At 51.5% G+C, this 21475-nt stretch overlaps 1 protein-coding gene across 1 annotated transcript in view; it reads right to left on the bottom strand.

The window, feature by feature from the left end:
- Nucleotides 1-446: 446 nt before the first annotated feature.
- Nucleotides 447-21475, bottom strand: part of DSCAML1 (DS cell adhesion molecule like 1) — a 164121-nt gene continuing 143092 nt past the window's right edge. The window contains exons 17-33 of the mRNA XM_080983894.1: nt 20965-21205; nt 19024-19170; nt 18103-18258; nt 13202-13341; nt 11445-11598; nt 11226-11343; nt 10977-11140; nt 10491-10589; nt 7767-7955; nt 6211-6498; nt 5960-6115; nt 5324-5354; nt 4856-4974; nt 4060-4212; nt 2376-2570; nt 1580-1891; nt 447-1020 (exon numbers count right to left, since the gene is read on the bottom strand). Coding sequence (XP_080840020.1) covers nt 530-1020; nt 1580-1891; nt 2376-2570; nt 4060-4212; nt 4856-4974; nt 5324-5354; nt 5960-6115; nt 6211-6498; nt 7767-7955; nt 10491-10589; nt 10977-11140; nt 11226-11343; nt 11445-11598; nt 13202-13341; nt 18103-18258; nt 19024-19170; nt 20965-21205 — 3153 coding nt within the window. The 3' untranslated portion in view covers nt 447-529. The remainder of the gene's footprint in view (nt 1021-1579; nt 1892-2375; nt 2571-4059; nt 4213-4855; nt 4975-5323; nt 5355-5959; nt 6116-6210; nt 6499-7766; nt 7956-10490; nt 10590-10976; nt 11141-11225; nt 11344-11444; nt 11599-13201; nt 13342-18102; nt 18259-19023; nt 19171-20964; nt 21206-21475) is intronic.

Here is a 21475-nt window from a genome sequence, read left to right as displayed (position 1 = left end):
TGTGGATACCCCACTTTGTGTGATCTTTTTCCACATTCAGGAGAGTTCTTGACTGCCCTGCATTACATGCCATTATGGATCTGGCCCCACCGCAAACAAAGGGCTCTGATGTTATAGAAACATAACTTTTATTGCACACTGCTGGCTTTTTGTTTTTATATAAAAATGTATTAACACAGAGGCAGATGCAACTTGAAGCAAATCCTATGGTTTTCCAAACAGTAAAACAACATGCAGTGTCTCAAAGGAGTCTCTTCAAAACCAACAGGGTTGCTTGATAGGGAGAGAGAAGAGAGCCACACAGTCTACTTCTGTGCTCTCTTCAAAGACAATGTGAAACAGCAAAACCTTCAGTGAAAAAGATTACCAAATGCTTTGCACCCTTGGCTGATTTCCCCCCTCAGGTTTGGAGAAGAAGAAAATAGTTTCATTTATACAAAAAAAAGTCCATTCTGTACAAGAGCTTCTTTTATTTCAATATAAATAACTCAGGAAAAGAGTAAAAGTCTGTGTTGTCTTGTGTCCATTGCTACACCAGTGTATAGGATTTTGAGTAGGCGCCAGCTCCCTGTTTCTGGGACCTCCCTATACCAGAGGTGCTCATTTCTAGTAGCGAGTCTCTAGACCCCCCCATTTTGGTGTGGGGAGGCAAACGTGTCTCAGCACTGGGAGCAGCAGCAGGTTCAGTGCTTGAGGCAGGGGCAGCTACGGGCGCAGTAGCCGTGGTGGTGGCGGCGGCAGCAGCAGCAGCGGCGGCAGGTGGAGGAGGAGCAGCACTTGCTGAGCCAGGCATGGCCAGAGTCCGCTGAGGTAAGGTAGTCGTGGTTGCACTCACGTGGGGCACAGCCAAGGCTTTGCTGCTGGGGTCTAACGTTAGGTGCCTGGCCTGCGTGTGGTAGGCCCGGGCCAGGTTCCGGATGGAGGCCTCGCGGGGCGGCACTACTGGGCATGGGTCATGAAGGTCTGGCTTGCGGAAGAAAGTTTCGGATTTCATGTACAAAGGCAGGTTGCAGTAGTCGCCTGCAGAAAGAAGAGGGTGAAAGGAAAGGCAGCTTTCAGCCGGAACGTGCTCTGTCAAGCGCTTGGAAGCCTGCAAAGCCAGATCACGTTCAGGGGAGAAGGGTGGCAAGCAGCCCAGTCCGTCAAGACCAGCTGTGAGTGAAGGAACAGTGGCTGCCAAGAAGCCCCTCGCTTTAGTGCAAGGGCCATGGTAGCAACTGGGGGCAGGGATGTTGCTGAAACAGGAAATGCTACCCAAAAGAAATGTTAGGCCAGAAAACAGTCTATGTGAGAAGGGCATTCTCTGCCTACAGCTCTGAGGATTATGGGCTACACCAGGCATCCCCAACCTCTGGCCCTCCAGATGTTTTGGACTACAGTTCCCATCATCCCTGACCACTGGTCCTGTTAGATAGGGATCATGGGAGTTGTAGGCCAAAACATCTGGAGGGCTGCAGGTTGGGGGTGCCTGGGCTACACAGCTGCCCACAGCTTTCTCTCATTCAGTGCAGCCGTCTCTATAATGCTCTCCATTTCAGGACAGGGGCAGCACCCAAGACTGCTGTTGCCTAGTACTTACTTTTATTTGCTCGGTGAGGGATGGGCACAGCTACCCCCTTGCCGCGGTCGCTGTCCTGCGGCTTGGGCGGGGAGGCCGTGAAGCGGCAGATGCCGGGCTCCGATGGGGTGCTCATGGAGGTCATGCTGTCGGCGTTCTCGTTGGTGCCCGTGGTCATCTGGTCAGAGGAGCTGTCGGAGATGAAGCACTCGGTGATCTCAAACTTGGCGTGCTGCAGCTGCTCCTCCAGCTTGGCATGTTCGTAGGCGCGTGCCAGCTCCTCGTAAGTGGACGAGGCGCTCTCTGTGGACACCATGCTGTTCCGCCCTTTGTCTAAGGAAGCAAGGAGAAACTGGGAGTTGAAGAACCAGTGTGAAAATGGGAGGCCCTTTCGGTGCACCCATGAGAGAAGTTCCGTGGCACTCTAGTCACCTCTTCCTGGGTGTGGTAAGATTATTTGGAAACTGAGGAATGCATCCCTCAGAGGTTGGGGCAAAAAAAGCCTGTGTTTCTTCAGGGCTGGGTGGTATATCCAAAACCAATATATTCACCTGACAATATACTGCAAAACATGATTTTGTATGTGCAAAAATCACAATGAGGGGGAAACCATGAAACTGGCCAATGCCTCTACTTAGCTCCATCCTTATTTTAGACATGGTGATATATCACAATGTTGAAAACCAGTTATCACCCAGCCCCACTCCCTGTGAAGGTGCTGAGATAGTGGGGCTTGGCTCCAGAGCAAGAGAGGAGGGCCTGTATTTATTCCCCAGAAGAGGCATGCTCTGTAGTCCATGTGCTTGTCTTGACTCACCTGTATCCTGGGATAAGCTGGCACTGTAACTGTCGCTTTCTGTCACCGTGATGCCATGCTGGGAGCCAACTGTCCTCCAGTCAGAGGTGAGGGTCCGTGCTGGGGTGGAGGCCTGACACTTGGTGAGGGTCCATTGACTGGAGTATCTGTTCCTGGTACTATGTGCGGACTTCACACTTTTCCTGGAAACCGGATCTGGAAGAGGAGAGAATGAGCACCACTTAGGCTCTGCAAACACAGACAGGTACTCCCAATGTATAACTTGATTCTGCCACCGCGCTGCTGTTGCTTCCATAGTCTGCCACTGCAGTGAGATCGTATTTATGCAAGTCTGCGGTAGGTGATGTTCATTTAACTAGCTTTTCATCAGGCCCAATAATTTGTGCTGCACTATCTTTAAGGAAATCAGCCCTGAGTGCTCACTGGAAGGACAGATCGTGAAGCTGAGGTTCCAATACTTTGGCCACCACATGAGAAGAGAAGACTCCCTGGAAAAGAGCCTGATGCTGGGAAAGATTGAGGGCACAAGGAGAAGGGGACGAAAGAGGATGAGATGGACAGTGTTCTCGAAGCTACCAACATGAGTCTGACCAAACTGCGGGAGGCAGTGGAAGACAGGAGTGCCTGGCATGCTCTGGTCCATGGGCTCACGAAGAGTCAGACACGACTAAATGACTAAACAATATACTTAAAAGGTATTTCCTACACTGGGGTGGGGAGCCTGCAGCCCTCCAGATGCCGCATACTCCCATCAGCCCTGGCAGCCAGCATGGCCAATGATTACGGATGATAGGAGTTGTAGCCTAGCAAGAGCTGGAGGCTCCCCACAGATCCCCCACTCCTGATCTTGCATCATTTTCAAAAGACTTAACTACAGCAATACCACAGCCATCCCATTTTTCCTGTACTCTTAAGGTTTCATGTACAGCAGGCTTACAACTCGGGGGGTGGTTTACGTTCCAGGGGTGTGTGTGCAAAGCCACAATCATGGATAGAGCAAACCTGGAGCTGCTGCTGTGCAACCGTCCCTGCCTTGTGCCCCACGCAAGGCAAAGATCTTCTGGAGCCATCTGAGATCTCACAAGAGCCTTCCAGAGCCCGGTAAGGCAGACAGCTTAAAAGCTTTTTCCACACCAGTTGACTGTGGTAAGAAATTGAAGGCAAAGTCCCAGGGTGGATCACGAGGAGTGTGGCTAATGCATGCATGCCTACCTTCTAGATGGCCCCTTCAGCCTAGAGTTCTGGTTAATATAGTTTTTGGACTAGTTTGCCATTGACATCTGACATGCCTGCTCCCGTCTTGTAAAAAGCCATTTGTGCAGAAGTTGTGTTAGGGATTGGCAACGTTCCTTAGCCTGTTTGCTACCTGAAACTTCCACCTACCTGGCTGGCTTCCTTAGTGAAGTGCCACTCCAGTGATTCCACCCTAGAGGCACCATGTTAGAAACCCAAGGTGCAATATACAGACTTAACATAGGTCAGAAGGACTTCCTTCCCCACTGCTGACATTGCCGCAAGTCCTAACAAGGCCTTAGTGGTGCCTGATCTTGGAAACACTTGATCTGAACTGTGGCCCACATTTGCTACTTGATAGGACATTGTGAGCCTTTCTCATGTTTGGTCCAGCTGGGGCTAGAGCAGAGGTAGAAGAGGTTGGCTGTTGAAGCTGTCCTCCAGTACTTACTGGTGCCAGGGCGAATATCAGACATGTCTATCAGGGGTCCTGTGTTCTGAATGAGTGCTGGATGGTGCAGGGAAACGCCAGTGCAGAAGCTCTGTGGGTTCACAGCTTGGTTGAATTCTGTGTCCGTCACTGGGATGGTTGCCTTGTCATCTCCTATGGAAAAGGAGTTCGGAAACTGAGCTTGCATCTTAAAATCGGTGTTAGAAAGCCCACTTTTTGAGACTTAGCTGTGTATGCCTCAGCCACATGCAAAGATCCACTGCAAATTGCTGAGCCTTGTCTCTTCCCATTGCCCAGGGTGCAGTGTGAGGCTTTGCCTACTCCCATCCTATAGAAATATATATATAAAAAATTGTCCAGTAGCACCTTAGAGACCAACTAAGTTTGTTCTTGGTATGAGCTTTTGTGTGCATGCACACAAGTTCATACCAAGAACAAACTTAGTTGGTCTCTAAGGTGCTACTGGACAATTCAATTATTATTTTTATATATTTCTACTGTGTCAGACCAACACAGCTACCTACCTGAATCTAGTCCCATCCTATAGGTTTGGCTGGAGGAGAAACTGCAGTGCTAGTTTCAAACAGCCCTTGCTTTGTTGGGGCGGAGCCTGCACACAGGTCAAAAGCAATTGGCCTCAGACAGGGGCTTGGCAAGAGGAAGCCATACTCTGGACCAGGGACAGACAGTGACCAGAGCAAGATGCAAAAAAGGAGCTTACAGTCCAGCATGTGACCTTTCAAGACCTCACCAGGGAAAACCTGCCGCAAATGGCTGCTGAGGTCTGGGAGCTCACCTATCTGCTTGATTCCTTCCTTGTCCTCAATGAGGAGTTGAACACGGGGAATGTCAATGTGCAGCCGAGGGCCCTGCGGGGGCCCCTTCACTGGCGTGTCAAAGCTCCGGTTATTCTTACTGCAAAGAAGAAAGGCAAAGAGCAACCATGAAGTGGGGCTGGGTAAACCCTTCCTGCAGCCTTGCCTTGAAACATCTCATATGAACAGGAGGTGGCCAGCTTCCTGACTGAGGCAAGAGGCTGCAACAGTCCCTGTTATATGGTGCTCATATGGTGTTCTTCAGACCAGGAAGAAGGCCTGATTCATCTGTGGGGAAAACTTGGGCCCATGCAGGTAAGAGGACTAAGTGAAGTGGGACTGCACCCTCGCCCCATGCAGAAAAGTTTGTGAGAGCATCAAGTCCAGAAGCTACCAATGTATGTGTCTTACAAGAGTGTCGTGCTAAAAAGATTCCTGTCAATACCCACCTGATGAGCATTTCAGCCAAACTTTTGGCATCTGCAAGAAGGGGAAAAGAGTAACTGTTTATGAGTGGAGACACTGGAAAAAGGCAAAGTCATGTCTCTTCTCCCACCCCAAACCCCAGCTGCTCCTTTAGGGCTTGAACCCTTTGCAACTTGGCAAAACTAAGGCCCCCCCCCCCCCGCAAAAAAAGAGGATTCCAAAGGCAATAGTGGCCATATTCTGCCTGAAATAACCCCAAAAATACTTTACAATCATTTGTGGGAGGAGCACTGAGATCCCTTAGTGCTTTCCAGTCCTGTGGGGGCAAGTGATATCACATTTCCCCCTACCACACAGCTGGGCAGCCAAGTTCCAGCCCTGCTCAGCCTCGTTGCACGGAGCCTTGCATGGAGTTGGCTGATGGAAAGCCCAGCGCAAACCCCTATAGCTTCCTGCCCAGGGCTGCTGACTGCCCACAGAACCTCCCCAGGGGCTTGGGCTCATGTGCCGCCACCTGCAGCAACTAAGCAGACAAGCCGCAGACACTTCTGGCTACCGTGTGTGCACCCATCTCCCTCCCATGGGCCTCTCTGCTGCTGCTACTCAGTCCCTCTCTCTGGAGTGTTTCTGTGGGGACCCAATGAGAGCCCAGGCCTCACCTCGCAAGCGTTTCAGGCGCTTCTCCTTCCGCTTCTTGCGGACAACAAAGAGCAATGCCACGCCAAGCGTGGCCAAGATGACGGGGCACGCAATGGTGAAAAGCTTCTTCACGTCGTCGCCCTCCCCCTGGGCGGACTTGATGGGTGGGATGGTACCTGTTGGGGCAAGACAGGCATTCAAGCCCTGGCTCAGAGGGAGGCCTCCCCCGCCCTGCCCCCAGCCCCTCCCAATTCCCCCTGCCCCCACTCACTCCCATCGTAGTCCAAGGTGGCAAACTGCATGGTCTCATTGCCGCAGCCGGCGCTGTTGCATGCCTTCATGCGCAGCTCATACCACGTGGCTTCGTGCAGCTCCGTCAGAAAGACCTCGTTGGAGTAATTGGCCCGCAGGCTCTGCCAGACCCAGGTGCCCTTGGGCCGGTATTCTAGGACGACGGCCAGGATGGGGCAGCCGCCACTGTTCCAGCCTTGCAGGTTCAGCCTGGCATGCGTGGAGTTAATGTGGGTGAACAGGTGCTGGTCCTTGTTAAAGGAGGGCTCTGGAAGGGAAATGATGGTTTCCAGAGTCAGAGGAGACACTGGCTCTTCTTGATGGGTGGGCGCTGCCTGTTGAGGCCAGAATCCAAGAGCCAAGCTGAGCAAGCATCAGTTGCAATGAAACTTACACGGGTCACATTTTCATTCATGCTTCACACCCCCATTTGTTTTACGGTATTCTTAAAATGGCCTTGAAAACTATGCAGCTGACTTAGAACCAATTAGAAGTGAAACACACAACCTATAATGGGACTCCCCTTGACTTTTCTTGCTCTTGAACCTCTGGCAGCTTTGCAATCACAGTTTTCAGTCATCTCTTTTTATTCTCTCACATTGATCAAAACGCTGGCCTCAACCTTTATAGCCCTTAACAGATTGGGATATGGGTACTTTAGGAACCACCTTCCCCCCACATGTTCCTCCTTGCACACTCAGATCATCATCTGAGGCCTGGTCCCAAATCTGTTACCCTCGGGAGAGGAGGCTGGTGTCATTTTCCTGTTGTTTGTTGTTGTTGTTGTTGTTGTTGCAGCAGCAGCACTTATTCTGTGCTGAGCAATGTCTGTTGGCCCCATCACTATACCACTTCAGGTAGTTAACCTGACTTTTAAAAACACACCTTTGGTTAATTGCTGGCTCAGCTGTGTGTTATGTTTGTGCTGCTGGAATTTCTCATTGTGCACTGTTAGGTTACTACAGGTAGGGCATTGCATTGGGTTTTTTCCCCTGTTTTTGATTACTGTTATCTGCCTCTGAAGATATAGGTGGGGTATAAATGTTTAAAATTATTCAACATGTTGCTGATGCAGGTGTGGGTGGGGCAGACCAAGTCTTGGAGGAGGGTTGTGGGCACTTGCTCATTTAGGGGAGTGGGCTTCCACCAACGCTAGCCAGATGGGATGGGCTCATCAGGCACATTCTCTTAGCTGTTTCCTTTTTTCAGTATAAACACCCCAGCCTTGACTGCAGCCACATTAAGGAATGAAGGAGGGAGCCACATCCAGGAGCAAACATTTCTTTCTCTCCTCCCATCCACCTGCTTGCCCAAACCAACAATCCCCACCTAGGCTCAAACCTTCCTTAAAAATAAATAAACCCATTTTCTTAAAATCTTCACATCCAAGTGTCTTATTGGGCACTCCCAAGGCTTTCATGGAAGCTTTGCTTCGTCTCGACTTCAGGGCTGACCTCCCTGCCTGGCCTGGCTTCTGGTGCTCTAGATGCCCTTGCCCTGCCCATCTCCCAACCTCCCTGTCACCCCCCTCATCACCTCTGCCGTGGGTCTTGGCCTCGATGATCTCACTGATGCGCCCAGCGCCAACGCTGTTCTTGGCCGCCAGCTTCACCTTGTACCAAGTCCCACATTTCAGGCTCTCCAGCTTGAAGGAACGTTCCGTGGAAGTGATGAAGACGTCTTTCCACTCCTCACTGTTGTCAACAGAGTACTGCAGCACAAACCCTGCAGGGGTGGCAGAGAAGGGTTAATGGGCATGGCGGGGGCCATGTTCAAAGGAGGAGTTGAAGGTAACTCCAGCCAGAGAACCCTACTAAATGGAAACCCCCAGAACACCAGGTTTATTACTTATTATCTTAACGTTTATAGTGTGCTTTTTCTTCCATCGTGAAACCCAAAGCAGGCCCTAAACTACCATTCCCTCTGCCCCACACCTCCAAGGCACTGAGTTTCAGGGTACCCCTGATGATCCCACCAACTTGTCCAGGAAGGGAAAAGGTCGGTGCTTGCAGGTATTTCTTCATTTCAGGATAAAGGCTCCTCAAATACTCTGCCACTGCTGCTGCCTTGTGAAAAGGCTGGGCTCAGCCATCCAAGCAAGCCAGAATGTGTCAGGGCTGTCTCAGGACAACCCCAACCCAAGAGACCCAGCTAAGAGCAGCAGGAGAGAGAAGGGGGCCACCTGAAAAAGCTCCCCCCCACACACACACACTTTATATCCTGTGATACAGGAGGAGGCAGCAGATGTGGAGAAGGTCCAGGATCAGTAAAAAATATGCCAAGACACAGCAGAGTGGGATCAGCTGCTAGTTTTCTCATGCAGGGAATCGCTTCCTGCCTGAGGGCCACACTCCCTTCTGAGGGACACATGCTGTTGGTGGGCAAGGCCAGAAGCAAAAGTGGGCAAAATTGCAATGAGAAAGCCTCTCGCCACTCCAGCAGGTGGCATCACTTGGTCATCTCCTGCTTGGCCCTGAAAGGCTCCTCCCTTCGCCTGCCCCACACAGCCTGCCTGCCTCCCTATGGGAGCAGGTGGGGCGACCACAACCAGCCTCTTTCCTAGTGCGTTGCTGGTTTCCGTTGCACAACCTGGCTGTTTTCAGTAGTTCCAATCCAATTAAAGGAAATGTATCAAGCCACTGGAGTGAGAACTGCTGGCTAGGGAGACGGGCTTGTAATTACTTCCATGCTTTTAATTAATTGCAGCAGGAAGGCTCCATCCTCTACCCTCCCCACCCCCTTTCTGGGGTTGCAGCTGTTGCCCTGGGAGCACTCCAGAGCTGAGGGAGGGGGCAGGGGACACGGACTCGCACCAGCTTAGAAAAGACAGAGACTGCTGTTTTGCATGGAGGCATGAAGTATCCCCCTCCATGAAGGAGTCTGCCGGAAATGGTTAAGAGGCATCTCCTAAGCAGGGCACAGGGCACAGAGCAGGGAGGCCCACAAGGCTCGTTGGGCCAGGCTCTCTCAGCCTGGGAGCCTAAAATGGGTTGGAGGTGGGTGGAGAGAGACTCCTTGGAAGGAGGATTGGAAGCAAATTAGTAATCATCATAAACACAGACAACAGCCAGTCACCAATACGGAGTTTGGGGGAAGGCAGCAGAGAGGTTGGTTGCAGAGCAACTTCAAGTTCCTGGGTGGCATTAATTATTTTGTACCCACTTTGGTCTGGGTTCAGGCTTGGTGTCAGGACTGAATCAGGCTTAGTTGCCCTGGATCGGTCTTGGCTACGGCTATATCTATATCGGGGGAAACTTGGCTGCTGTGGTCCACGCACTGGGAACCTTGAGACTGGACTACTTCAATGCACTCTCGGTGGGGGTGCCTTGCAGTGCAGAATGCACCAGCTGCTGATGGGGTCAGATGGCCGACAACGTGTGACATGCCCTGCTAAGACATCGGGTCTGGCTGCCCACCATATGCTCCTGGCCAGCTTCCAGACTCTTGTCCTGATACAGAAAAGCCCTGAACAACTTGGGTCCAGGATGCCTTCAAGACAGCCTGTGACCTTATATCTCAGCCTGATCACTCAGATCAACCAGAGGAGAATGTTAGTCTCCCCCTGCATGATGGAGGCCCAACTGACCTCAGTCAGAAGCTGGGTATTTAGTGTCGCTGGTCTCCTGCAGTGGAACACTATTCCAGCAGAGATTCAGCAGAGGCAGCCTCACTTTTTTCTTCCAGCCATCTCTTTTTCAGCCTGACTAGCTATGCAGTTGTTTTAACATTTTCCTGAGTAGTCACTGAGTGTTCTGCACTGCTTTTAATGGTTTTCTGCTTTACGCAGCTGTAAACCACCCTGATATTTATGAGAGGGCAGTATATAAATACTCATATCAATAAAATAAAACAAACCAGACTCAACACGGGAGGCCTTCTGCTCCAGCACGTCTGCACAAACAAGGACAGTGGTGGGAACGGAGCTCTTCTGATGTCCTTGGGCCCCTTGCTAAGCCCCTCTTGCCCTCCAAAAACCAAATATAATTCAAAACTTCTATTTACCCATCTCTCTCCCGCTCACATACACAACCCTCCTCCAAGTGAATGCTCTATGGGGCTCTCAATTGGGAGTTTAGGAACAAAAATATTCTCTCCCACAACCCAAAAAGCGTTTTAAGGTCTGGCAAGCCTGACAGAACAGCTTCTCCTGCAGCTGAGGAGCCCAAGTTATTTCCTTCACCACTTAAACCCTCCTGATGCTTGGAGGAAAGAACTGCCTCACAGACTGACAGAGGCACCCTACACAGCCCCTGTGCTTACCTCGGATGGAGCTGCCACCATTATCACCAGGGATCCAGGCCAAGGTGATGGAGGAGGCCGAGGTCTTTGATACCGTCAGCCGGGGCTGGTCAGGGGGGACTGGAAAAAAGACAAGCAGCATGTTGGCCAAATCCAGTTTTAGTACTCTGTTCAGCACGTGCTCTGTGGAGCTTGCGGGGAGGCCTGTGAAGGTGGACCCACAAAAAACTGGCAGGACAGCGTGGGAAATGGTGGTGTGGGCAGAGGGCACCTCTGCGGAAAGCCTTAATGGGGTTGTTTCAAGGAGAGACTTCCCCTGCAGGAGATGGTGACAGGGCTGAAAACAGGCTTGCCACTCTGGCCCAAACACATGCACACAGACTTGTAGAGGCAGCCCAGGGTCTCTGAGAAGGAGGAGGGCCCATTCTTTGCACGATCTCTGCTGGATGGGCCAGTAGCCCCCTGCTGATCTAGCGACATCACCCTCCCTTCCTCCCTCTGGCTCACCTTGCACCAGCAAGTTGACAATGATGGTGTCAAACCCCCATGTGTTGGTAGCTGTGCAGGTGTAGTATCCAGAGTCCTCAGCTTTCACAGAGCGCAGAATCAGCGTGCCGTTGGTCTGGATCTGGCGGTGCCCATCCACGGCCACTGGAATAGCAGAGTCGTCACTGCAAAGGAGGAGAGCCGTGTGGGAAACAGCTCCAGCACAGAGATGGATCAGCTGCCGGGCATGGGATTCCCTCCTCCCCTTACCTGTCCTTGGTCCATTTCACTGCTGGGGCAGGCTCCCCAACTGAATGGCAGGGCAGGCGCACATCCTTCATCCACGGGGTGGTGACAGTGCCACCAAACGAAATTATCTTGGCTGGGGCTGTAAGAGGGAGGAGCGGGAGGTGAGGAAAGTGCCACCCACCTCAAAACAGACTTCCCCCAGCCCCACCCCTGGGGTGTCCCCCACCTCCTGGGCCAAACCTTTTCCAGCAGGCTCAATGGTGACCTTTTCGCTCATGTTGCCACGTCCCGCCGAGGTTACGGCTGCAACCCAAAGCATGTACTGCTGCCCACGGTTCAGGTGCGCAATGCGATAGAACAACTGCTCAGGGCTGGTTTCATACTCGCTGGGAGCCTGGGAAAAAAGACCAAAGAGCAACCTCTCATTGGGGTCCTGCCCAGCCAGCCAGCAAGCTTGCATTGCATTTTATGGGAAACGGCTCTTCATGTGCGCGCACACATGCGTGAGGAATCACAGGTGGATATAATTTGAAAAAACGCTCTTCTGAGCTTTTACATGTGGCATTTCGAGCCCAAGTGCACATCAATTAATGCAACTCAGTTCATATCTAACCTGCTCTACTGAGTGTTTTGGAGAAAGGTTCTACGTATGTGTGTTTGTGTGCTTCATATGCAGCCAGGCCATGCATCAGTAAGAAGGGAGATTATGAGCAAAAACCCCACCCTGCTTTATGAAGCCCACTGCAGGTAAGAAGCAGACGGCCCCAGCTTCAATGCCAGCCCCTTCAGCAAAGCAATCTGGGAGAGGCCAGTCTGGCGGGCTTAGTCTAAGGCTGCTGCTGGCCTTCCAACAAGACACTGCAAGGCTGCAAGGAGCAGCTTGTTTTCTGGGCTTCAGAAGACAGAGCTGACTCTCTGCAGTTACTCCAGACATCATCCCTGACTGGCGTGCATGCATTTTATTCATGCTCTCATCAGGAGACTTGCACTTCACACACACGCATGTACATTGTGAGTATATTTAAAACCTAACCAATATTTAAATATGCAAACATAAATATTACATTGCATACATAATTTTTAAGCCAAATGACAGTCTTGACAAGATGCCAAGGAAACAATATTGGGTCCCAGCGGTTTTACCAGTTGCTTTGATGAAAAGATTATGTTGCCCTGGAAACCAGCAGTTCAGATATTGAAATGAACCTGAGTTGGAGGTTTTGATAAGCAGACCCTTCTGCCCAGCCTGCCTCCCTTGCAGGACTTCCCTTGGGGGACTCCGGAGCACAATGGGTGGGGACAGCAAAGGAGACTGCGAGCGCCACACATGGATGCCCCTGCCCCCTGCAAGCCTGGGGGGGGGGGAATTAAGATTTATCCCCCTGGTGTGTGGGCGCAGCATTTCTCCTTGCTGCCCCCTGCCATTCTTCCCCACTGCATGGGGGCAGGAGTGCAGTGACACCCCGCAAGGCAGAAATGGTGCCAGGTCAGAGGCCAGGACGGGCAACTGGCCTCTCCCTCTCATTCCCATCCGAAACAGGTTGGCCAGTGCCCTCATGCCCCACAAGCAGTTCCTGTTGCAGCTGCTGCCTCTAAATCTGTGCAAGGTTCTAGCAAAGGAGCCCACGGCTTTGCTCGCTGCCAGGATTGCACCACCACATAACTGTGGCATGTATGGGCCTGGTTACCCAAGGCAACCCCAGCCCATTGCAGCCCTCGGACTGATGGGAGGTGGCCCTGAAGATGCTGCCACTATTTGTCAGAGCTGCGGAGGGTGCAACCTGCAAGGGTCAGCAGTGGTTTTCCCCTCCCCCCAAGCAAGCCCAGGGAGGAGGGATGTCGTACATCACAACATTGTGCCTCTTCCTCATCCCAGGACTGACTGAGAACATCCTCTTGAGTAGGTGTGCTATCTTTTCATCTCTCACTCAGAGGAACATGGCATCGCATGGTCCTAGTCACACCTCCTTCCCAAAAGCTCATTGTGCCCAACTCACCGGCTGCCCAGAGCCTGGGCTGGAGCAGAAGATGGTGTATTTCCGGATGATTCCATTGGGTTTGGTGGGGGGAAGCCAAGAGACCACCACGCTGCTGGAGGAAGAAGGGACCGCTTTGATCCCAGCAGGAGGACCGGGAACTGGGTGAGAAAGAACGAGAGAGGGGAGAGTGACTCTTGAGGAGCAGAGATGGAGCACAGCAGGTCCTTCCTTCCCAACCAAGCGGTGCAAGAGCCGACAGGTGGAAAAGGGAGGTTCTGAACAGGTCACTCCCAGAGAAGTCTGCATCTTCGGAAAAATCCTGCAAAGGTGGCCCTGTGGGGGGTAGCACACCTGCAGTACCTGGGCAGGTGGAGGGCAGGAGAGCTTACCGGTTCCTCTAGGACAGCCATTGCCAACCTGGTGCTACAACTCCCATCAGTCCCATCATCGTGCAGCCTTGATAGCTGAGGCTGATCAGAGCTGTAACATCTAGGGGGCACCCCATTGAACAAGGCTGCTCTAGGAGGTGCGCCTGTTTGGGTTTTCACACTCCACAGGTAGTTCTGCACTGGAAGCCAAGGAATAACACACACAGACACACACCCTAGCATTGTGAGCTTTTAATCCCTGTGCCTTGGATCCTTGCTCCCCACACCCCCCACACCATCCTTGCAGGCAGCCGGAAGGCTCTTCCTTGCACCTGGTGCCTCCATGAGGATGGCAGGTCTGGGACTTCAAAGCCACAAGGCTGTTCCCTGCCACAGGACTAGGCAGGCTGAGGGGCACCTGGGAGCAGCTTAATGGACTCCAAAGTAGGCCAGGCAGGCGGTGTAAATATTTAAGCAACGAGGGGCTCCAACAAGGGCTTCTTGTGCTGCTCCTCGCTGATGGTGGCAGAGGCAGCTGAGGAAGCCTGGCATGGCCCGGCAGGGTGAAGGAAGGGCTCCTAAGCCCACAGCCCTGGGAAAAATGCATGGAGCAGGGCAGATGGGGAAATGGTGCAGCTTTAAAGATGTAATAAATGAACAATAGGTCAATAAGCAGGTTGGGGAAGTGATCTATGTACTGGATATTCAGAATTTTCAGCTTATATCTAACTATTTTATGCTGTATAATTATAAAAAATGGGGAGGCATGGAGGGGAAGTATTTATATTATTTAATTATTATACCACCCTTCATCCAAAGATCTCAGGGCGGATCTCAGCACAAAAACACAAGATAAAAAAAAAATGCATAATAAAAGCAAGAACGAAAGCAAAACAAACTCAAAACCACCACCTCCTCCTACAAACACATTTAAAAGGACAGATTCAAGTGCCAGAATGTGGAGCTCCACCAAGCAGGTGCCTTTTTTCAGCAGTGCCACAAGATGCTCAGGATGCTGAATTCTGACTGCACAATCCGCTCCCACATGATGCGTCGTGGATGTGCAGAGTACGAGAACACCGGAGCTCCCCACTTCAAAAAATGCATCTGTGCACCAGCTGACCTGGGCAAGGAGAGGAGGCAGGGAATGGTCAAGCGAGTGAACAGCCGTCCTCTTGGATCTCTTCATGCCAATCAGCCACAGACCATCTGCTTGTCCAAACAGCCTTTGCCCCAGCAGCCCAGCAGAGACCCATTTGTGGGAAAACAGTACAGATGTGGTTGCTCTGGCAAAGGATACAGGAAGGCTGGAACTCTGGCGGGACATTCCTGAGTCTCTGTTGGGACTGGCTAAGCAAACGGGGGACTGGGAATGGGAAAACAGCAGTGCCTTTCCAAGTGGGAGGACAAAATGATCAACAAATGCCCTTCCTAGCTGCTTCTCTAGCAGAAGGACCCTTGGCAGCATCCAGCCGAAACAAATGACAGGACAGGAATTCATCCTCACCTCAAGGGCACAAGATAATAGTGGCTGCACCCCCAGAGTCATCCACAGGGGCTGCAGGACTCATTCCCAGGCCGTTCCATAAAGATTTTATTCCTGGCTCCCACCCCATGCCACATGCCCAGGCTTCTTGCAAGGCACACCCTTAATACCCATGTGTTCTAGGAATTTGGCCCTGGTGCCAACATCCCACCCCTCTTTAGAGATGTCCTTAGCTGAAGTTGGTGGTTATCTCCTTTGGTCTACAACAAACCCCTGACCATTTGCTTGGACCTCAAATGGTGGATCCTGCTAGTTTTTCCTGCTGAGGTTCTTGGTTGTTAAGGAGGATGCCAGGTGTTTAAAGCAGCCAACCGGGGGAAGGCCTGGGAAGCACCGCATGCCCGGGACGGGGTCTGCTTTGACTCCCCAGCAGCTCCACTAAAGAGAGGACCAAGAGAAGATTGCAGCAAGGACAAAACCCTCTGTCTGAGCTCCGGCAGGAGGACTACAAAGGGATGCCTGGCAGGTAAAGGAGGGCCACACCTGGTTGCTCCTGCAGATATACCTGCAATGGTCCCTGCAACATGCAAGAGCTCTACTACCCATGAACTTTGTTTTCTTTTTTGGGGGGAAAAAAGACATTGCAGGCAACCCCAGAGGTACATATAGCAGACATGCCTGTATTGTCTAATTTGGGTAATGTGTTCCTGTGAACCCAGACAGTCCTAGCATCCCTATTTGTTGACAGGGGTCAACAAACTTCTTCAGCAGGGGGCCGGTCCACTGTCCCTCAGACCTTGTGGGGGGCCATCCTATTTTTTTTGGGGGGGGGAGAACGAATTCCTATGCCCCACAAATAACCCAGAGATGGATTTTAAATAAAAGGACATATTCTACTCATGTAAAAACACGCTGATTCCCAGACCGTCCGTGGGCCAGATTTAGAAGGTGATTGGGCCGCATACAGCCCCTGGGCCTTAGTTTGCCTACCCATGGACTAGGAGTTGCTCTCAATGGTGCATCCCCTGCCCTCCTCTGCTGCTGTTTTCTCCCCATTGCTGCCTCACGGTCCCTCTTTGGATGGGGGAAGAGACTGTGAAGATGCAAAGCATCTGGTTCATGTAGCTCCGCCACCAAGTCCGACTTCCAGCTCAGCTCACGCACCTAAGCTCAGGCAGAAGCAGAAGCCCAGGAGGACCAAGGGCAGAAGAGGGGGTGCAGAGAGAAAACAGTGACACAATTTGTTCTGGCAGAAGCAGGCGCTTCAGTCTCATGGCTGAGGCTGAATGAGACAGATTTTAATTTTAAATGAGGGCACTGAGACCCGAGCTGACTGGGATGATCCAGCTGGGGAGGAAGGGGTGGTACTTAAGCCACTCAACCACTCCATGATATGGAGATGCGGGGAGGGGGTGGCGGTGGAAGGGAGGGAGGCTGGCGCAGGCCCAAGACAAAACCTACAACTCCAGTCTTGCCTGCCATTTGGGTGGAGCAAGGGGCCAGAGAGCAGCAGAAGGAAGCCAAGACTTCAGGGCAGGGCACTTGTTGCAGCCCACTTGGCAAGAGACTCCAAGCAGGACAAAAGGAAGCACCTGGCAGAAGCAGAAAAAAGCCCTCCTCCATTTAGCATCTTCCCCACTATAGTGGCTCAGACCAGGAATCCGGCTCATTTCAGACTGCTGCTCCCAGGCAAAGGCTCCCAGGCTCCTGCCCTTTGGCTGAAGCCCCAAGGAAGATCTCTGTGACTTGTCCACACGGTGGATCATCCCCACTTGAACAGGAAAAGAACAAAAACCCCGAGCCATGCCTGGGCGAAGAAAAACTCCGCTTAGCCCTTCTCAGATACAGCCAATCCTTCTGCGACACACAAAGGGCTGATCTTGCAAAATTCAAAATCATGAAAACCATGGTGCCCCATCCCCATCAGTCCTGCCAACTAACCACTTATTTCCCTTGGCTATCCCACCTTCCCCCTCAAGGCCTTCTTCATGCTGCCCTGCAGGCCAGAGTCTCAGCCCCGCAGGGTGTCACCTGCAGCCAGCAGAGGCAACTGACCTGGCAGTGCTTGGAGAGTCCCAGTGAGGCCCCTTGCTCTCTCTCGCCAGAAGGAGATCCATCCTCCATGCCTGGCAGCAAAGGTGAGGGAAATGGCAATCACACTTTCCTCCTTTCCTGGATTCAACCTGCACCAGGCTTCTGGCACTTCCATTCACACTCCAAGCTCAAGCCTCTTAGTTCTAATTAACACACACTATTAGCATAAAGTTGCCAGGGAGGAGGGAAGTGGGGGGTGGAGAACACATACTACCCAAGGATGGCAAAAAGCTCTGTCCACCTGCTTTGAGGTTTTCGGAAAGAAGTGGACCCTGAAAGCTACCTGAAATTTCCCATTCTTTCCTGGCCTGCAGAAAATTAATAATAATCGTAGTAGTAGCAATAATAAGAAGCAGCATCACTTCAGCAGAGAACAGGTTGGGGCAGGAGGGAGACAGAACTGAGCAATTTGCCACACACCATACCCTCTAAGTGTCCCTATTTTCTAGGGAGGTCCCTGATTTAGAGAAGCCGTCCCAGTTTGATCCCGAAATGTCCTGCTTTTCCTTCAGACACCCCTATTTTCAGCAGAGAAATTTTGGAGGGTATTGAATAGAATGTCCCTTTTTTATTGGGACATTGTTTTAATATACATTGCAAGCTGCCCAGAGTGGCTAGGGCAACTCAGTAAGATGTGTGGGGTATAAATAGTGAAATTATCATTATGGAATGGGACGTCCCTATTTTCATCGGAGGAATGTTGGAGGGTATGACACAAGACACATACAGAGCAAGGCACCATTGTCCACTTCTGATAAACAAGAAACTGCATGGACAGGCAGCAGCCAGCAGAGGGCAGCAGGCTGCCACGACTTTTCTATGGATGCCAATGAAGAGAAGCTATGGCCACATCCAGGAACCTCTCAATCTCTCTCTCTCTCTCTCTCTCTCTCTCTCTCTCTCTCTCTCTCTCTCACACACACACACACACACATACACACACACACACATGCTCAGAGTCCAGCACTCACTGTCTTCCTTGGTCTGGATGTGGAGCACGTTGCTGCGGACACCATCACCAGCCTGGGTGTAAGCCAGGACCTGCACACTGTAGTTGGTGAACTTCTCCATGCCACGTAGCTCTGCTCGCTCCCGGACGGTCGTGATATTCTGCATCTCCCCCCACTCTGTATGGAAAGTAGAAAGAAGTCAGGCCCACAGACGTTTCAGGGGCTGGGAGCACACGAGTGTCCAGCTTGAAGTCCAGCGCCACACAGATAGGCGGATGGGCACCGCAGAGAAAAACAGTGATCCTCTGGCAGAGCATGCCAACATGAACTCCTGCACAGCCTTGCCACAGCAAGCACAGAATGAAGAGCACCCCTTGTTCCAATTGGATATATATTAACGAAAACAGTGAGCATCTTTTAGATTGGTCTTTCTTTTATCTTCTATGAAAGGTGCCTCTGATCACTTGGACTGGGCAGTTCATAGGCGGGTAGATTAAGTTCCAGGCTGGCAGGCCTTGCAGGGGGCAGGTGGGCAGGTAGCCAACAGACAGCCACACTTTTAAGGGAAATAAAAGCACTCCTAGGGTCTGCCAAACAGCCAGGGCTTTCAGGCCATGCCATGTTGCCACCTGAAAAGTTCCAACTCAGGCACAGCCTCTGAGCCTTTTGTGCAGTGAGTTCCAAGCTACCCTATGTGCTTGCTGTGCCTGGAGGTGTGCGCATCAGGTTCAGGTGCTGGAGGTACAGAGGAAGGAGATGGCAGGTAGGTCCCCTATTCCCTCCCCGCCTCCCCTTGTAGCCAGTTCTACCAGCACAAAGACTGCAGAGCCTAGAAGGAATGAGGGCCTTTGTCTGTAAGAATCATACTAGGGGTGAGAGTCGTGCACCATCACTATTGTTCTGCAGACAGAGACCTCTGAGAGGGTGGCATTGCCAACTCACCTCCATCCATGTAGAGAGACCAGAAGATGACACGGTATCCCTTTAGGACACCGTTGAGGGTGCTCCTTGGCGGCTCCGACCAGGAGATCACAGCCACGTCGGAGGTGATGGACAAGGCCCTCACGTTTTCAGGCGGTTGGCTGGGCACTGAGAAGAGAAAGGTGGATCAGGGAAGGGAGTGCAACCCAAAGTCCTCATTGCTGCTGCCAACACTGCTCAGGCAGCTCCTCCTCCTTGGCACCCGCCATTCAGAGGAGAGGGTTGCGCCTGCGGGGCTCCTCCTGCTCAGCTACTCATTCATTTGCAACAACAGTCCCCCAAAAGTTCCAGAAATCCGCTGGGTGCTTGTGCCAATGTCACAGCTCATCCACTGGCATATATATTTTTACAAACCCGCCCCCCCAAAAAAATTTTTTTTGAGAGAAATCTTGAGAAGGAAGAACAAAAGACGGAGTAAGGAAGGCAAGCAAGCGGGATGAAGGTAATGAGATCCCACTGCCCCCAAAGACAGAACTCTAATTTTTATGAGCATTTAAATGATGATACATCATCCTAATGATCTGCTTTGAAAATGATTATTGTTTCATATTACTTAGGTGTAAAACCGTAAGCACCGTGTAATTAGGGGCCGGGTGCTATAAACTAATAGAGAGTCCGTTTGAACAAAATGAAGGTAATATAATTATGGAAAGACACTATTGCTAAAACAGGGACCCTTGAATACCCCAGGAGGAGTGCTAATCTAGCCAGGAAATGATCGTGCTCTGACAGGCTAATGAGGGCCTTAATTAAGTATGAAAAACTGCTGAGCAAATGGAGGAAGAAACTTTTATGTTGCTTTTAAAATGACTCCAAGGCCAGTGCCGATCTCTCCCTGGCGAAATCCCGGAGGAGGTGTTTCATGGAAGAATCCTGGGAAGAAGAAGAAGAGGAGGAGGAGCAGCAGAGGCAGCAGCTGCCATGACTCAACCAGCTGCAAGAGCCGCCTTTCCCAAAGGCTGCACCACTGATCAGCATGCCCAAGAGAAAGGAGGAGCCATTTGGCTCAGGAAGCCCAGCTGCCAGCCAATCAGAAAGACGTACACACACGACAGCCAGAGATGCCTTCTAGGGACCAGGGGCCACAGAAAACCAGCCACAGTACTGGAGACACACCTGCCTCTGCGCACACCATCCCTTCTTTGCTCAAAACTGACAACCATATGAGAAAGGAGTTATCTGACCACAGTGAAGACACAGGATAGTTTATAATGTGATAGAAACAGGCAGGAGAGCTACCACCTGCTATTAAGTGCCTCCCTGCACCCTCAGCCATCCCCAGCAAAAGGGAAGCTTTTAATGTTTGATGTATTACGGTATTTTAATATTTTGTTGGAAGCTGCCCAGAGTGGCTGGGGAAGCCCAGCCAGATGGGCAGGGTATAAATAATAAATTATTATTATTATTATTATTATTATTATTATTATTATTATTAACTACCCATGGATTTAGAGCAGCATTGGCAGAGCAAAGAGCCGCCTGGCTTTTGCAGCTAGTGAGACCAACTGTGTGGCTTGGCTTGCCCTCCTGGTTCATTTTTCACCCCCACAAGGTAGCAGGGAGGGGTGCCGTACATTTGCAAGCATCTGGAAGCCCCTTGCCAATCAAGAGTGGTTTGAGAAGACCAGGTGCAGTGCTCCCCCAAGTCCCACCTTCTTCAAACAATGGGACAAAGAGGAGGCTTGCACATGCTGGAGCTGGGAGACTGGAGTTGAGCTGAAATCCGAGAGTCGGAGCTTTGATGTATCACGCGGCTTGGGTGAAGACTGCGGAAACCTTCAGGGATGCTGCAACCTCTGGTGCAAGTGGGGAAGTGCTGTGACACCTCATACAAACCCTGGCCTTTCCCAAGACAAGGAGAAAAAGGTCCTCAGAACAGCCCGGGGACTTCTGGGCACTCACCATCCTCCAGCGTTGTGGCGTTGATCTCGCTGGACGAGGGGCCAGTGCCTGCACGGTTGAAGGCCTGCACCACCACACCATACTGGGCAAACTTCTTCAGGTTGTCAAGGGTGTAGACCTCGCTGTCCCCTGTGGCCTTCATCTCAACAATGCTGTACTGCCCATTGCTCCCAGGGCTGTTCTCCCGGTAGCCAATTTGGTAGCCGCGGATCACCCCGTTCTGGAGTTCCTTCTTAGGGGCCTGCAGAGGCAGAGAGGGCATAGAGCATGGGTAGGCAACCTAAGGCCTGTGGGCCGGATCCGGCCCAATCACCTTCTAAATCCGGCCCACGGATGGTCCAGGAATCAGTGTGTTTTTACATGAGTAGAATGTGTCCTTTTATTTAAAATGCATCTCTGGGTTATTTGTGGGGCATAGAAATTCATTCTTTTTTTTTCTCCTCCAAAATATAGTCCGCCGTCCGCCCCCAAGGTCTGAGGGACAGTGGACCAGGCCCCTGCTGAAAAGGTT

The sequence above is a fragment of the Podarcis pityusensis genome (assembly GCF_964106645.2).
Source record: "Podarcis pityusensis genome assembly, chromosome: 15".
Lineage (NCBI taxonomy): Eukaryota > Metazoa > Chordata > Lepidosauria > Squamata > Lacertidae > Podarcis > Podarcis pityusensis.
The sequence above is the reverse complement of the archived record's forward strand: the minus strand, read 5'-3'. Positions and strand labels throughout refer to the sequence as shown.